Source organism: Cyprinus carpio, chromosome A7 (genome assembly GCF_018340385.1).
Source record: "Cyprinus carpio isolate SPL01 chromosome A7, ASM1834038v1, whole genome shotgun sequence".
NCBI lineage: Eukaryota > Metazoa > Chordata > Actinopteri > Cypriniformes > Cyprinidae > Cyprinus > Cyprinus carpio.
In genome coordinates, this window is record NC_056578.1 from 28801419 (window position 1) to 28819468 (window position 18050).

Genomic DNA, 18050 nt, shown 5'->3' on the forward strand with positions numbered 1-18050 from the left:
CCACCTTGTGGTCAAAAACAGGATAGCATTTATTATAGCATCAACCTCTACAGCCAATAAAAATTAGCCTGTAAGCACATTAAAAAGTAAGAACATATTTACAATGTGACCCATTCACAAGGTTGTTGGAACATTTTAAAGGAGACACAGCAGCCTGAATGATATTATCCTTTATCCTTAACAGTTCTGAACTGTGATTCAAGTTTAATTGATCAGTAAACAATCATAAAAATGTCTTTAAAACCCATATGTCCACTTCCATTTCTGAGGAACTTGTATGTTTTCATATAAACTATGGACACAAAAATGTTTATCTTGACTTTCTAAATATTAAATAGAACAGTACAGATCAAATCTTAGAGTCAACATCTCAGCTGTGCAAAGTAAAGTAAATGGAAGTGTATTTTATAACTTAGAGCAAAATAATCTCCTTTTTAAAGGTCCCTCTTAAAAACAGAAGGGAAAATACATCTGTTAAAAAAATCTAAACCACATTTGTGTTATTAATGTTTTGCTTAGCTTAAATATGTGCAGTGGCGCTGTCTTCAGCCTGAACGCTAATGATTTATTCCATGTCAGCTATAACAACCAAGTTTTTGAGCAGTACAGTAAACCATCAGGGGAAACTCTCCTCTCAACGTTTGAAGCATTTGATATTTTAGCTTAAAAAAAAAAACAACAACAATAGTATATACAAGATGCTTCAGCCTGCTCTAATGGCAGATACAAGGAAATCATTTGAGAATACAACAGCCTGAACTGTTATCATAAGACATAACTAAATCTGAGAATGGCTGTGTAAAGGAAAGGACTATAGTGTTTCTTTTAACAATCTGTTCTGAATAAGATTTTAAGACACCCTTTATACACATAGCAGCTACTGCAGAAAGAGAGGGGTATATGGATATAGTGAGACTTGAAGATGCATTGTATCATTGGTATTATTGTAAAAAAAAAAAAAAAAAAAAAAAAAATAGCATTCAAACAGTCTGGCATATTCAAACACTGATTCTTGACCTCATCAAAAAAAATATCCCTTTGTAGGAATATCGAGATGTTTTATAGAAATAAACAATCCTTTAACCATAAAACAACATCATAAAATTTTCCTAAAGACTGGAAAAAAAGGGAAACCATTTTCATAGCTCAACTGAAATCCAACCTTATAGACAGTAATGATATGGTCTATATTCATAAAATTAAGACAACAAATAGACAAACACCGTGTTCCTCATTGACAGCTAAGATTAAAGAGCATATTAATGTTACGTTTGTGCGTGTGTGTGCGTGTTGTGTCCTCAGGGAGCTCGGCGGTCCCTCTTGGAGAGGATGTAACACTGGATGGTGCGCAGACGATCTTTGGCTGGCCCAAATTCTGGCTGCAGTTTTAGAGTCGATTCATACCAATGCATGGCCTTCTCAAATTCCTCCTATGAAGACATATTAAGTATCTATTAAAAACACATCAATAAAATCCTTCAGAAGACTGAGTGTCTCAGAAAAATCACTTGCCATAGCTATATAAACGTTTGCCAGAGTAAAATGGTTAACCACAAAGTGAGGAGCAATTTCCACTGCCATCCGTGCCACAGTCAGGGCGTCCTCCCACAGCCTCGCATTCTGGAAGATGTTGGCAAGGCTGATGAGAGGCACATCCTAACAGAACAGAAACAAATATTTATATCATGCAGTAAGGTTTGCTCTTGTACAAGCCAACCAATGGAGAAGAACTATAAAAGTAGGGGAATGTGCAGAACCTTCATATGGTGAGGAGCGTAGTTCAGAGCCTGGCGGAGGCAGTCGATGGCTCGCTTTCCCTGACCTTTCACCCTCCAGTACAACGCTGCCATGCTGGACAGAACCCAGGATGTCTGATTCTAATGGACATAAAATCACCCAGACCATGAAATGTAACAAAATCTATTACTCTTTTTCACTGACACATTTTCCATAGAGTTGTTCTCAGCTAGAAATACAAAAACAGACATAAATTATGTTTATCAAGCAGTTTGGGTTTTTGCGTAGTAGAGCTCCAGTCCTCTCTGTCGGTCCTAGTATCTACCTTATTCTGCAACACGGAAGCAAGCTATTTTCTTTGAATGTGCAAAACTTCCAATTCATTAGCTGCTAGAGGTAAATAAATACAAAGTGCAGTGAACTGTAAAACTGTTTTTGCTACAAATAAGTATGTTTATTATTCAGATAATTAATTAATATGATAAATAGCAGTTTGCAATATCAAGCAGCATAATGGACAGTTACAGGTAAAATTACTGGGAGCAAATCACAAAGAAGCCTCGCACAATCAAGTTAAATATGACCACACCCACACTTAAATTAAAATAAGGTGGATGCAATTTTAGTCAAATTTAGTGGATATAACTTTAGTCCGCTTAACATGACGGATAAAGCCAATCACAGCCAATTTTGTTTTTGTTTTGGAATGAGATTAAAAAAAAAAATATTCAGCACAGATGCATTAAAATGATCAAAAGAGACAGTAAAAGACATTTATGATATTATTATATTAATATATCCATTTCAAGAAAGTGCAGTTCTTTTGAATTTTATATTTATTAAAGAATCCTGAAGAAATTATCATTGATTCCAATAAAATATTAAGCAGCACAACTGTTTTCAACATTGCTAATAATCAACACAGAGCACCAAATCATCATTTTAGAATTATTTCTGAAGGATCATATAACACTGAAGACTGGAATTAATGGCTGCAGCTTTGCCATCACAGGAATAATTACCTACATTTAAAAAAATAAATAATAATAATAATAATAATAATAATAATAATAATAATAATAATATTATTATTATTATTATTATTATTATTATTATTTTTTTTTTTTTGACATTTCACAATATTACTGTTTCTACTATATTTTTAAACAAATAAATACTGCCTTGATAAGCATAAAAACTTTCAAAAACATTACAAAATCTTACCAAACCCCAAACTTTTAAAGAGCAATGCAGGTCTGTTAGTCTGACTTTGCAAAAACCAGATTGGTACGATTTCATTCAGAATAAAGCATTTACACAACATTATAAAAAGACAAACTGCTTTAATCCAACTGAAGGCAACTTTTAAAGTGCATGTGACTTGTAGTCACAACAGAAAACACTCACCTTTTCCAGCACTTTAGCAATACGTGTTCCCACTTGTTCAAAAGACTGTGAGGGAAATGTATCTTTTCCCAGATTCTGCAACACCTGTGACAGAAGAATGAGGGTGAGATGAGAAAAAACAGCCATTCACAAACATCAGAACATTTTAGATCAGCAGAATCAGTGACAGCTATAAATAGGTGATATAAAAAGCACCTCTCTGAGCTGACTCTCTCCAGTATAGTGAATGCCTCCGCGGTTGGCCACTCCACTCAGATGGTCCAGTGTGTGCATACTGGCAGGAAGATTGGCATTGCACACCGGCTCCACTGCTGGCTCCTGAAGAGGAGTGGCAAAGTCTATATGCTCTGTGATACTGTGAGGAGTTCAGAATCACACGTTAGTGGAAAAGTGCCCACTATGAAAGCATTCCAACCGAATCTGAGAATGATATCCTACTCTATGTTCTTGGCAGACACAGCCAGCCAAGTACTAGCCACAGTTGTGAGGTCCACACGACGCGTGCGCTGACATTCCTCTGGACCAGGCCAACCCAGACTGCTGTAGTCCTTCCATCTCTCTAAAAACACAAAATATTATGATGTCATGACACCTTTTGCAGCTACAGTACAAGTAGAATCATCTTTTTGTCAGTGTTGTTATCGTTAACAAACTATTAAAATCATTTTTGTTCACTGAAATAGAACAAAACATAAATATTAGATGGAAAACTTAAAATGTTGTCTTGGCAACTTACTGAAATAAAATAAGTTAAGCTGAACTAAAATGACTAAAAATAAAAATTGAAATGAAAATAAGCTAAACGGAAATATATTAAAACTGCTAATTTAAACAAAACTAACATTTAAATATTAACTAAAAAAATATGAAGATAAAATTTTGAATATAAAAATAAAAGTTAAAATATCTGTATATAAACAATGCTAAATAACACTGTTCTGTGTTGAAAAGCATGTCCTGTAGGAAGGCAGTTCATTCTCAGCACCTGAGGGTCCCGGTGAGGGGATGGTGGGCCCACTGATCTCAAGGACGGAGTTACTTGCTGTTGGTTCACCCTGACGAACATCTCCTTCTCCCACCCAGCTCTCCGAGGTATCTGTTTTTGGCTTTTTCACACGTTTCACCTGGAATGTTATCTGAAGAAATTAAGAAAATGGGAAACAGTTAAATTCTCCTTGATTACAAATACAAAAAGTTCTTAAACGTTTATACAGAGAGACGTACCCATTCAGCTCCCTCATCATCCTCACAGTTGCCGAAGCAGGGTCCTCCCCCTCTCGCCCCCATGACCCTGTCGTTTTTCAGCACGCGGATGCCACGTAGGTCCCCTGTCTTCCCGTTCATATCCAGAGCCCCCTCAAATGCTCCTATAAGCTCTTCCCTCAGACGCCAGTCCTGCTCCTCTTCCTCCATCCCATCAGTCTTTTGCTCTCGGCCCCTGTCCTGCCCACTCGCCTCCCCAGAACCATTGCTGTCCACCACCACCTCTGCAGAAGACAAGAGAGTAACAGGAGAAAAGGTCAAAAGGAAAACTGTGAGAGTGCTGCTTGTTTAGAAGCACAATCTATTAAGTCCTTGTTCAGAAGATTTAATTCAATTCCATGTACACTAAAATCAGCAATCTGACAATGGCTGTCTGTAAAATAAAAAATACTACTGTACTGCATGTATTCTGCCAGCTATTGTTTAAAAATAGTAAGCAAAACAACTTGAAATATGAAACAGTATAAAATATGCAACCATAAATCTTTAAAATAGTACTGTGCTATATTGCTACATTACATAACCTCACTACACTGTATGTTTAATTTAGCAAGGACAGAACAGTACCATCTCAGAGCCTTTTCCCCCACATTTTTAGATTAAATCTTGAGTACAAAAAATGTCTTAACTAGGGCTTTCAAATTTAACATATAATGGCATACTATTAAATAAATATGTTAAGTCCATAAAGCATGTGGAAAGTGACTGTATTAATAAATTATTAAACTGAGTTTCATGTTCCCATTTCCTATGGGTTTTGATGCAGTTTAAGTAATATATATATATCCACACAATTGGGAATTTCATTTTAAAGCAAAATATTTTCACACGCAGATTTCACAGCGGGTTCAAGTATGTTGTGTGATTTTCCCGCGATTGCCAACAGAAAGCTACTTGTTTTGAAAGTGATTTCTGTGTGAGATGAGCATCATACATTGCTACAATATTGACAATGGCTCTATTTTTCTTGCCAAATTTTCGCAGAAATGTTGCTAATGTGATCGCACATTGATGAGGACAAATGCTGTCTGACAACTGTCACAATAATTCCAATTCTCAGAGGAGACAGACAGTGGAGTTCAAAAGTCTGAGACCATAAATCTAGGACTTAAATTTTCATTTAAACCTTGAAACAATGTCAAAAAGAAACGCCATAATGTAAAAAAAAAAAAAATTACAAGATATTTAAGATTCATTGCTATTTCTAAGTCACTAATAGAATAAACATTTCTGCCAATAAGTATGTGAACTCACTTCAACTGTTATGCTAATAATATAATTAATTTTTATATTTTATTTAAAAAAAAAATTGTTAATACACATTACAAAAAATGCAAAATAGAAGCATTTTTGCTAGTGGTCTCAGACTGTGGAACTGAGTCCACTGTATCTTATGTGAACATCAAACACAGAGAAAGAAGCCCCCATAAGCTCCATCATTAATCTTACTCTCAAAGAGGAGAGCGTCTTCTAAAGCAGACACAGGCATGGCATCAGTGTCCCAGGGCTCCTGCCTTCTGCTGCTGGCCGTGTCCCATTCCTCCAGCTCTGCGTCTTCCTCTGCCTCACAGCCAGAACCAGCTACACAGACAGAATTCAGTTCACATGTTACTTAGCTTACATTTTTAAAATCAATATAACTGCATTATAACTGAAAGAAGGTAGAAACACAAGCTACTTGGACACATATTCACCATTCGGATTGTATAAATGAGTAGGTTGTTAGTTGAAAAGAGCATTTCCATATTATTCCCTAAATCAATAGCTCAGAGTTTCCCCAAACGAGAACAGGACAATGAGTTCATTTTTGTCTGCAGAGCGCAGCGGCATCTAAATAAAGCCTGTGCTATTTTCAGTGCCCTGAATTATTGAGGACACGATTTCACTATTTCAAAGTCTCACTCACTCAGAAGAGTGCCAGGGGATAGAGGGCTGAGCTAGAGAAGGGGAGCAGTGCAGGATGCTGAGGAGAAGAGAAAAGGGGAGCAGGAGAGGGAATGGAGCAAACCCAGAATAGAAGATGCAACGGTAAAGAGTCTAAAATTGGCTCAAAGATTACAGTGCCTGGGCTATAAAAAGAGTGCTGAGCGCTCTGCTGCTGAGGTTGCAACACCAGGGAGAAGGAAGGAGTGAGTGATGGAGGAAGGTGAAGTGGGGTAGCTGTCCAGGCGGAAAACTCTTGGTTCAGTGTTGCAATGCTCCTTCAGGTTTACTGAGAAATGTACTTACATGGACAGGCCTGGTGCTGGAGATTGTAAAGGAAAGGGTAAAACTGGAGACAGCGCATTAGAGGCAGGCTGGCACGACACTGGGGACAGTGAACTGTGAGAGTCAGGGCCCGACGAAACATGGCCAGAGCACCAGTCAGGTTTCCCTGAGAGAGGTGAACGTTGACCAGGCTTAACAGGGTGTGAGGCTGGTGTGAAAAAGAGAGAGAGAGAAAAATACAGTTATGTCACATAATAAAATTTTTCTGTTTTGATTAAAGGAATAGCTGACCCAAAACTGAAATTTTACATTTTGAGGTCATTCAAGATAAAGATAAGCTTGTACTGGAGAAATATAGCATTACATCACTTGCTCACCAATAGATCCTTTGAGGTGTATTGGTGCCGTCATAATGAGAGTTCAAACAGCTGATAAAAACACCACAAGTTATCGACACAAATCCAGTCCATCAATTAACATCTTGTAAAGTGAAAAGCTGCATTTTTGTAATAAACAAATCCCTCATTAAGGCTTTTTATCTTTAAATCATCGCTTCTGGCTGAAATGTCCAATGAGTTTATAATCCAATATAATACTTAATACTTCATCCAGTAAGTCCATCCCCTGTTGTCCTCTCACATCAAAATCCACTGACATATGTGTTTAGAACTGTTTTGTTTACCCTTGTAAACAGCGCCTGATCTGTGCATATTTTTCTCCTGACTCAGATGACTTTTTCACTAGAGAATGCAATATTATGGATTATGGACTCTAAAGTTTGAAGTGACCGTCTTAATGATGGACTTGTTTATCACAAACATGCAGTTTTTATCTTCACAAGACATTAATAGATGGACTGGAGTCGTGTGGATAACTTGGGAATTATTGTGATGTTTTTATAATCAGTTTGAACTCTCTAACGGCACCCATTCACTGCAGAGGATCCATTGGTAAGCAAGTGATGTAATGCTAAATTTCGCCAAATCTGTTCCAAAGTAGAAACAAACTTTAATACATCTTGGATGACCTGAGGGTGAACACATTTTCAGCAAATTTTCATTTTTTGGTGAAATAATACTTTGGACTGTCAATTTAACCAGTGCTATCAATTCCAAAGAAAATGATGTGAAAAAATGCATAGTCTCTGATCCGTATATATAGTGAAAAACCTGAGAAGTGCCACTTGCATGTTTTTTGCAAGTCCACAGTAACCTTGCCACACTTACAGTTAAGCAGCTGCACAATCACCAAAGGAGTAAAGCCCAAGGTATACTTCAGTTTCTACACATATTCTAGAGTGTTATATGAAATATGAAAGTGCACGGTCAGATTTTTCTAAACACTCAAACTGTGTACTTTTTTGTGCTTTTTTTTGCACTGATTAGTTTTGCCACAAGATGGCAACACTAGCCCAGGCCATTGTTTCACAGTCAAAAACATGAGAGGGATGATACGGAACAACACCCATATTACTGGATTTGGCAATAACAATAGAAGCACACGTTGATGAGTGCTTGTCTTTAAGAGCGATCCATGACTCTGGTTTAAAAGAGTGCAAAGACACTTTTTATTTCTTCTAACTTTTAGAAAGAAATAAAGCAGCCACTGGACAACAATAACATTTCTAGTGTGCATGTGTTTATTTGCACACTATGAAACCTAGTACACTTTAAAAATATTTATTCCAAAACAATTTAAATATTCAAAAAGAGATATTCTCAAAACGAATTACATAAATAAAAACACCAAAACAAACACGCCTATACCCCTACAGGACCTCGTCCCTATTTTGATAACTCCGCCCCACACGTACATACACAGCCCTGGCAGCAACCACAGGCCACAGCATATTCAAGCAAAAGTCATCACAGAAAAGTTGTGTGAAAAAGCAAAATCAATGTTAACTCACCTATCAAGAAGAAACAAAGCAACCTCGGCGTCCGATTCCCTTCCGATCAAGTTTCTCCACCGCTGGAAAGCTGCGCCACTATTTACACAGGTCCTACATCTTGCCTGATCGTAATGTTTTGTTCCTCCAAAATTTTCCTCTTTTTTTAACATTAACATTTTTCATCTGCCATCTCTCGCTATCTATAGTCGATCTGTTAATATCCGTCTTGTGCACTCACTGAGCGTTCTATCATTACTAGGCACGCCCCTTACTGCTGATTGGCTGCGAGTTTGTTTCAGGTCCGACACAGTACTCAAATATCACTTAGTGCACCTTTAAGTGCTTGAGCCAAAACTAAAGTATACTTTCGATTTAAAGAGACATTGACACAGCTCATTCTTGTGTTAAAAAAACATAATCTGAACAACATGTAAACAACTAAAACAAAGTGCTCATCGTATGTGATGGTAAAAACAAAATAAAGCCAGATCAAAAATGTCTGTCTGCATGTGTACTGTGATGCAGGTGTAAACATGGGTCACAGTGTGAACAGCCCCTAAATCTAACTTAGCAAGATTGTCTAACTTAACTGAACTGATTGCTACAGACTGTAGGCCAATAACAGAGTTATAGTCAACGATATGAACAATATACCGACATCTACAGCCTCTTGTAATGCTTTTGAATTATATTTGTCCTTGGGCTTTTAATATTTATGTTTAATTGCAATTAATTAAAAAGCAAATAATGTAATTAATATGATCAGATATTTTAACTAATTGACAGCCCTAGTTAGCATCACTGTATGTTTGAGATTTAAACTCTTCTACAGCATTAGAGGAATATTCCATGGCTGTCCATGTGAGTGGCATGTCACTCAGTTATGTAATCCCTTAAAGTGTTATCTGGGTGGTCTGCACTGAAAAACGGTGGGGTGTTCAACGGTCTGCATTATAGGTCAGTGTCAGTGCATACCTCTGAGCGGTTGATCTGCAGGGCCTGTTGCAGCAGCTCATGGGCCTCGTCATGCAGGCCGTAGTGCAGCAGCAGGTTGGCAGTGTTGACCAGAGGCATGTCTCTGTGCTGAGGAGGGGCTGAATGGAGCGCCTGACGCAGACACGCCAAAGCTTGTGTGCCATTTCCTTTAGCACGCCAGAAAAGACCTGCCTCATTCTGCATCATCCACCGCGCCCCACTCATCTGAGAGAAAGAGACTTCCCATTTGATCTTCTTAAAGCTTTTGTTTTTACAATTACAATACTAGTTATATTTTTATTTATAAGATGCATTAAACTGATAAAAAGTCCTAGTAAAAACTTTTACACGGTATCACAAAAAAATTAAATAATGCACAAAACTGGAGTAATGGCTGCTGATTTCAGCTTTGACATCACAGGAATATGTGTATGATTTGAAAGCTACTCTTGCACTGCAGCAGACATAATGATTATCAGTGAATAATGTCTTACATTTGGGTCTATTTCTTACACAAAACTATCATATGGCTTCAGAACACTTTATATTATTTTCACTACAGCACACAAGTCATACTGACTACTTTCATGGTGCATTTATAGTGCCTTTTTTGTCCTTTTCTGAGCTTAACAGTCAATAGTCACTATGAACTATCCTTGAATAGAAAAAAATATTCTAAAAAAACAATTATACTTAAAAATGTATATAAACATTACATGGGTATGGAGAAGGATAAGAGTATTTTTAATACTTTTACATACAAATTTGATTCTTCAGTTCCATCTGTACTTTCCACTTCTTCATATTTCCATTATTTCCATAAGACCCACACTATCCATCCTTACATATTTAGTCAGGTTTTTAATCAGCTTTTAATCAACTAAATTTTTAGAATCTTACTAATTAAAATCTTCAATTTGCAATTCACATAATTTGGTCCTCAATTATCTACTAAGAGAGAACAGTGCAATTGTTAATGTACTCAACATGAGTCACGTTATTCTTTTACCTTGTCCAGAGCCTGAGCAATCAGTGCTCCAGTTTGCTCCAAACTCCTCCCACCACTGCGCTTCAGCAACACCTGCATAAAACACACACACACAGAATGACTCACCTGAGAATACACAACACACCCACATACTAAATAGCTCTCTCTGCTTCATCTACCTGCACAAATAGCCCAGGTAGGCTAAGGGTGTGGTACAGAACTCCTTCAGACTAATAATGTTGAATAAGCTGGCTCATACCTCTGCAGCATGTGGGTCAGACAGCTCCTTCTCTAACGCCCAGGCCAGAGAGTCCAGTGGGTCTCTAGCAGTGACAAGATTCTTAAAGCTGCAATCCGGCGTCTTTCCTGATGGTGGAGGACTTTTGCTCTCCAAGAGAATATTCAGAGCCCTGGTAACATGACAAAGAAAACACTAAGTCTGTGATTCTGTGACTGTATACTATATGTAACATAAGTGTTCACGTCACAGTGCCACATGTCTTACTTAAAGTTGCGGGACTCAGGGGGCAGGTAATAGGTAGGAAGTAGGTGCACAGGGGGGATTGTGGGGAATCGTTGTGCACAGTCTGACCTCCTGGGCCACAGCACCATATGACTTTCCTATTCACACACAAAAAACAGATTGTGCCTTCTAGTGTAAATATGTAGGATAATATAGATAATACAGAAATGATCCATTTCCATGGCAACACTACTAATGCCAAAATAAATCTGTGTAATTTGAGTAATGAATAGACAAAACCACAATAAAACAAGTTGTTATGCAAATGCCTTATTGATAAAATGTTAGTGTATTTATTATATTTAGCAGGAAATTAGACATTAGTTATCTAACTCCATGCTAACTACATTAAATTGTATTTTAATCATATTATTTTTAAGATTATGCTTGCATGATTTTCACAAAAGAGGAATCATTCAACCGTCATTCACAAAGTTCAACACAACTTTTTACTTACGCATTTGTGTTCATTTAAAATTTAGGCTAATTCCGTTGTTTACAGCTAACAATAAGAGTGTTTACCAAAAAAAAAACAAAAAAAAGGAATTAACCACACTCTTACATCAGTGGAGGTTGTCTCTTTGTCCCAGTGGGCTGCAGGCTCCCGTCCTAAGGACATGGTGTAGGACTGCTGAGGACTGTGACTCTCATTCACACTCAACTCGGACACCAGAGCAACACTGCTGGCTACTGACACATCCTCACCAAACTACAAGCACACACACACACACACACGTCAGAACAAGAGGAGATTGACACTTAAGAAATCAAGCAAAGAGGAGTGCTGTTATACTGAATATCAACAACATTATCATGTGTAAAATAATGTTTTCATACAACCGGTCTATAAATAAGTTAGTTTCAACAACTCAGTTAATTTGTTTAATTTTTCTCCGCCTACAAAAATAGTTTTGCAAGCAGTCAAAGTAGGGTAGAGTGACACGTTGGCACAAATATTAATATGTTCCACTGCTGTTACACAAAACACTCATGAACCACTGCTTGTCCACTGAAATTCATGAACCGGCATTACTACAGACCAGTGCTTCTCTCAACCAGAGGGCCAGGGTCCACTAACCTGAGGGCCTCTGCAAACTTCTAAGGGGCCCTCAAGGATTCAAGCATTAAAATAATCTACAACATCTAAAAATCATGATATTTCTTATTTTAATTCACACGTTTTTTTTTTTTCTAGTCAAGCACGATTCATGTAAAGTAATACATTCTTGAAACTTCATAAGCATTTAAATAATGTATATACTTTTTTCAAGGTGTGTAGAAATCAAGTAAAAAGTATTTTTTATTCTAAACCTCTTCAATATTTAGTCTCATTATTAACAAAATAATTCAAAGTGTGTTTTCAGTTCACCTGAATGTAGTGGACATTTTCAAACAGTTCTCCACGGTGATACCGTACAGGCAAGTCAAACGGACAGTGCAGGGTGAACTTCTGTTGGCCCATATGACACATCTGGTGGTTTCCTAAAACACACCATTGCAGTCCTGTTATACGCATTCATATTTATCCAGTATATTGCACAATATAAATTTTTTAGGACCTTGAGTTAGTGGGTCTGTTAAAGAAACTGAATGACTGGAGTTGGAAGGTAAAACAAGCAGTCTAACCGAGTTGAGCTTCTTTAGCCATCTGGGTCTCGTGGATGATGTTTCGCAGGATCTGCTCCTCCTGAATGAGCTTGTGCTTGTCCAGCATCTCCTGCTGTCGCAGATAATGATCATGCTGCTTCTGGTACTCCTTCAGTTCATTCAGGGTGCGCTGCAAAGACCTGGACAAAGAGGGAAGATGCATGTTGTTTTCGCACCATCACCAGAATAACTGCAAGATATTTATCAATCATCACTGCCAGAAAACAAATACTTAAGTCTGAATGTTAAAACTAGAGAGCATTGGTCACTTAGCTCGGATTTTGTTTATCTGGTGTAACTACCAAAATATTGTCAACATTTTGTGTCAGTATTTAAAAAATATCACAAAATATACATTTACAATAGCATGTAAGTTTGCGTTCACCACATGAAGTGTGGTTCTTAGGTTGTCAGTCGACTTTCACATGAAGCAAATCAAACTTTATGTGCAATCAAACCTCTAGTGTGAAAACAACATCCTTTCATTTAATTTAAATTTTTTTTTGGTTCTCTTTTTTTTGTCCAAAAAATGTCTGCTTATAGTAAGAAAATAAATATAAGAAAATAAATCTCAATAACTTAGGACCCAGCAATAGATAAAACAGCATACTGTATAAAACCAACTTTTTAGACTGGCCTTTAATAACTTATCTATAAGAAGCACATTAATGTACACTGCTGTTCAAATATTTGGGGTCAGTAAGATTTATTTAAATGTTTTTGAAGTCTCCTACAAATCATAAAAGGCTGGATTTGATCAAATACACAGTTAAAAAAAAAAACTGGTGAAAAATCATCACTATCGAAGATTATTTTTCTATATTGATATTTTAAAATGTATTTTATTCCTGTGATGGCAAAACTGAATTTTCAGCAGCCATTACTCAAGTTTTCAATATGACATGATCCTTCAGAAATCATTCTAATTGATTTGGTGTTCAAGAAACATTTCTTATTATTATCTACAGTATGTTGAAAACAGTTATGCTGCTTAATTTAGTGTGAAAACCACAATAGTGTTTTGTTTTGTTTTCTGGGGGGTTTTCAAAGGACAGAAAGTTAGAAAGAATAGTATTTATTGAAAATAGAAATCTTTTGTAACAATAAATGTCATGTTTGATCATTTGAATGCATCCCTGCTGAATAAAACTTTTCTGTTTGAATACAATTTATTTTAAATGATGCTCGCATGCATTGCAAAGCCAATGAAATAATAATTTACTTGTACATTTTATTTTAACTAAATATATTTCGATGTGGGAGGCGCAATGACACATGCAGTTAAATTGTAGCTTCTCAACTTGATGCATTTTGTTTAATGCATTTTTCTTCTTTCACATAAAATCAGTTTGAGAACAAACTACATAACTGGCAGCCCTCCTGAAGTACAATCCTGTTGAAGACCCCTGAAATGATCCATAATGAATTCCTCATCATAAAAAGAGCAAAGGGGAAGTTCTCCGCAGAAATACAAGAGCCACTCAATACCAGGAAAAAGGCTACTCCATACTCAGATGGTTTCTTAATGAGACACAGAGTAATTACACAGAAAAAGAGTCAAAATCACAACAGTCAATGAGAAAACAAATGGTCTGTGCTACCGGTGTTGAGCTTCAAGCCGCTGCTCCAGCTTCTGCTGACAGAGGACGGCATGTTTCCTCCTCAGGGCCTGCTCAAAGCCAGGCTGAGCCTGCAGGGCCTGCTCATAGCACAGCACGGAGTGATTATACTCCCCCAACATCTACCAGAGAGACAGGAGGAAGGCAAAGAGATGCAACGAGGAACTGAGTGTCATTCCATATAAACAAGGAAATCAGATACTAAAGAAAAACTGCCATTTCCTGTACAGCAGAAAGTGTATGTGCAGAGGATTATGAGGAAGTTCAAAAACAATTTGTATTTTCAGAAACCATCCCTCTTTTCAATACGCTGCACTCACAGCGTAAATGTTGCCCAGGGTGTAATGGCTGGTTAGGAGATCGGTGGTGAGATCCAGAGCAGCGTGGGCGAGAACGGCAGCGTCAGCCGAGAAGTGTGCTCTGTGAAGTATGTTTGCCATATTGATGAGAGCAACATCTTTGTGCTGCCTACAAAAAGAGAGGAAGTACATACAAATTTATGTAAAACAACTTATGCAAGTCTTTGCGCAGGTGACGAAACACTGATTTCGCTGTTGATATGCTGTGCCCACTATCCATCTGTGATTTGTATCCATGTGTCATTTCACTTCACCTTGGAGAAAAATGGAGAGCACGGACCACACAGTCCACAGCTCGCCTGGGTTCATTCTTCATCCGCCAGTAGAAGGAGGCCATGTTATAAAGCACCCATGAAGAAGAATTTTAGAAAGTGAGAAAAAGACAGTCATCATTAATCTTAAGAAATTACATTTTCAGCTGACTTCTGCTTTATCTACAAGCCTTTAAAAACTGAACCATAAAGATAAACAAACTTCCCACGCATTCCCACTAATAAATCTTAATTCTTTTCCAGTTAATCGTGAGTACACAACTACTTGAATGACATTTTTGTGCCAGGTACCGATCCTCAGTATTAATTAATTAAAACAATTATTCTCATTAATATCTTCAATTAGACACACAAATTATGCTGATACACGGCCAATATCAAAATACACTTTTGTCAAAATAAATTTAAAAAGGAAAACACAAAATGAATCACTTTAAATGCTACAAGTGAATACATCACATCATTATACTGTACAGAATATTAAAAATGGATATTATTTTTGAGATTTGCTAAAATTACTTTTAACAGTGTTATTAAGTTATTAGTGTTATTAAAGATTAACTTTAAGTGACCATTAGATGACGGCAAAAGTAATTTAAATGTATAAATTGGGGAAATGAGCATGAATTAAATATATTATATTAGTCAATATTTCCAATATGTACAGAAACTGATATAAATAAAAACTCTATACAGTCTGTTAAAAAGTATGGTACTGATATATCATGCATCCTGACATTTGCTGTGGTTAGAAGGACTCAGCTTTCTAAGCAAAGATGCTCAAAGTAAAGCACTTTACATGTCATAAAAATGTATTAGCTTTGATTCAAAAAGATGCCTTTGTGACTCAAAGCTAATAAACTTTCTAATAAAGTTCCCTAATGTGCATATTGATGCTGGGTTGCATCTTATGAAGCACAATAACAGACCATAACTACAAAGATTTCCGGTAAATACCAGACTTTTCCAGGTCTGGAAATCACAACTGCAACATTTCAAGGCTTTCCAGGACTGTGAGATCCCAGAACTTTAAAAAATAGAGCAAATCAACTTACTCTTAGAAGTGCCTCGTGTATCTGATGCCCAACCTCATCCACACTCTGTCCCAGCTTAAGAGACAGCGAGGTAAAGATTGGGTCATCCTTTGAAAGCAAGGGTGATGTTAAGTTCACCTTTTCTTGTACACCCTGAGCGGGAAAAGCCAATGAGCAAAAAGACAATGAGCCCATGTTCAAGAGACAAGTTGGCATGAAATGAAAATTCACCTTAAAGTTCTTATTGTGACTAATTCAACTGTGCATGTTTCATTTTTTTTTTATGTTTTGACCTCATAATGGTTAACCACAATCACATAACTGGACCTTCCAGTGCAAACAGCAGACTTCTTTTAAGGCACATGAAGAACTTTAATCATTTAGTCTGCTTAAACCCTGTGCTGCAAGCTCATATTCATTTGGAATAATTATGATAGTATCTTTAATGTTTTTGAAAGAAGTTTCTTGTTCACTAAGGCTGCATTTATTTAATAATAAATGTATATAAATCAGCATATGAGAATGATTTCTGAAAGATCACGAAGACTGGAATAAAGGCTGCTAAACATTCAGCTTCACCACAGGTATAAATTACATTTAAAATATATTAAAATAGAAAAACAATTTTTTAAAACTGTAATAATATTTCGCACTATTACTGTTTTACTGTATTTTTGATCAAATAAATGCAGGCTTGCTGAGCATTAAAGACTTCTTAAAAAACATTACAAATCTTGTGATCAGTAGTGCATGTATGGTGCAGTTTAAAGCACTCAAAACACTCACCCTGAGGTGCTGAAAGGCATGAATGCTGTAAGGAAGGTCGAGAATTTTAGCGCAGTCAGGTTTTTCCAGGTCGGGAGGTAGAGGTGATATCTGATCCAAAAAATCCTCTTGACTAGAAAACCACAACAATAAAACCAGAATGGCATAATCTACAGTGACAACTGAAATGATCAATACATATTAATAAAAACACACACACACAAGGAAACATATTTCTTTCATAAGCAAACACCACCAACTTTATGTCTTTGCTCTCCAGGGATATAAAAGTGCCATCATAGAGATCCAGGTCCCCCAGAGGAACTTTAGCTGTGACACAGTCAGCATCTTCTTTATAATGCCGCTGCTCTAAACCAGTGTCCCGGTCCTCGTTCTCTTCAATGTGAATCTTCTGAGCAACTAGCTGCTTCTGCAAAACGTACAATAACTCACTGTCACACAAGGGTTCAGGGGAGCATACCTTTACCTCTAGAGCCGCCTTCTTCAAGACAAATTTCACTGTTAAAGATTTTATGATGAATTTGAGGCTTTACGTCACCTCTAACTTCTTGAGGTAGTTCACACGAGTCTCCTGTTGCATGAAAAGAACTAAATGGTGGGGATGTTTCAAGTTGAGAGGAGAATCCACCTGAAAACGAGAGTGAGCATGATCAAAATCAATGCGCGCGCACATGCTTTAAGCGAGAGTCACTGCCTGACAGACACCAGCTCAGAGGTTACAAGACAGCAAGAAGCCAGATCAGGCGGATGATCTGGCCAGTATTATTGAGTCACCACACACTAGTAGTGTGCTGTTATATATCGTTATAAGTTGCATACTAACAGCTGTCAACACACGAGCTCGACACGCGCGTCTGTCTGACAGCTGTTTAAAGTGAGGAATAATCCGACTGGAAAGCTCCTGCTGAGAACGGTCAATATCTCGTCTTGTAAATATGTAGCTGTTAAGAGAGCGGTGGAGTGACTGAACACGGAACAGTCTCGTACCTGCTGCTGGATTTTGCCGTCCTCCGTCACCACCCAGTGCGTGGTGGCTCGCGCAGGCTCGGACAGCAGTACACAGATAAACATGAACGCCGGTCCTCGCACGGAAAAGCTCCAGGAGCGTTTATTAGTGGAATGATTGCCTGTGATATTGCTCTTGTCACCCGCCATCTTTTTACCGTCTGTCCATTCGACCCTAAAGCTTCGCGTCATTCACCACAATCTGCTTCCGGGTTACTGAGTAACCCCGCCTCCACGCATAACCCAAACATTCGCCCCACTGATTTTCATTTTCCAGTTATTAAAGAATATATCATCATAACAATCAAATAAATAAATCACCAATGTTATGCCATT

The 18050-nt window shown here is 37.4% G+C and overlaps 1 protein-coding gene across 1 annotated transcript; it reads right to left on the bottom strand.

Moving 5' to 3' along the window:
- Positions 1-154: 154 nt before the first annotated feature.
- On the bottom strand, positions 155-17954 carry LOC109062553 (tetratricopeptide repeat protein 17). The gene is made up of 25 exons (XM_019079672.2): positions 17697-17954; positions 17248-17337; positions 16949-17118; positions 16710-16821; positions 15945-16076; positions 14872-14981; positions 14579-14726; positions 14241-14380; positions 12619-12779; positions 12362-12474; positions 11555-11701; positions 10975-11090; positions 10729-10879; positions 10491-10562; positions 9482-9706; positions 6637-6823; positions 5857-5988; positions 4369-4631; positions 4130-4280; positions 3583-3703; positions 3340-3499; positions 3145-3228; positions 1758-1877; positions 1513-1656; positions 155-1430 (listed from the first exon to the last, which is right to left on the bottom strand). Exons 1-25 carry the CDS (start codon positions 17904-17906, stop codon positions 1299-1301), a joined length of 3591 nt encoding a protein of 1196 aa, XP_018935217.2. The 5' UTR covers positions 17907-17954; the 3' UTR covers positions 155-1298.
- Positions 17955-18050: the final 96 nt, after the last annotated feature.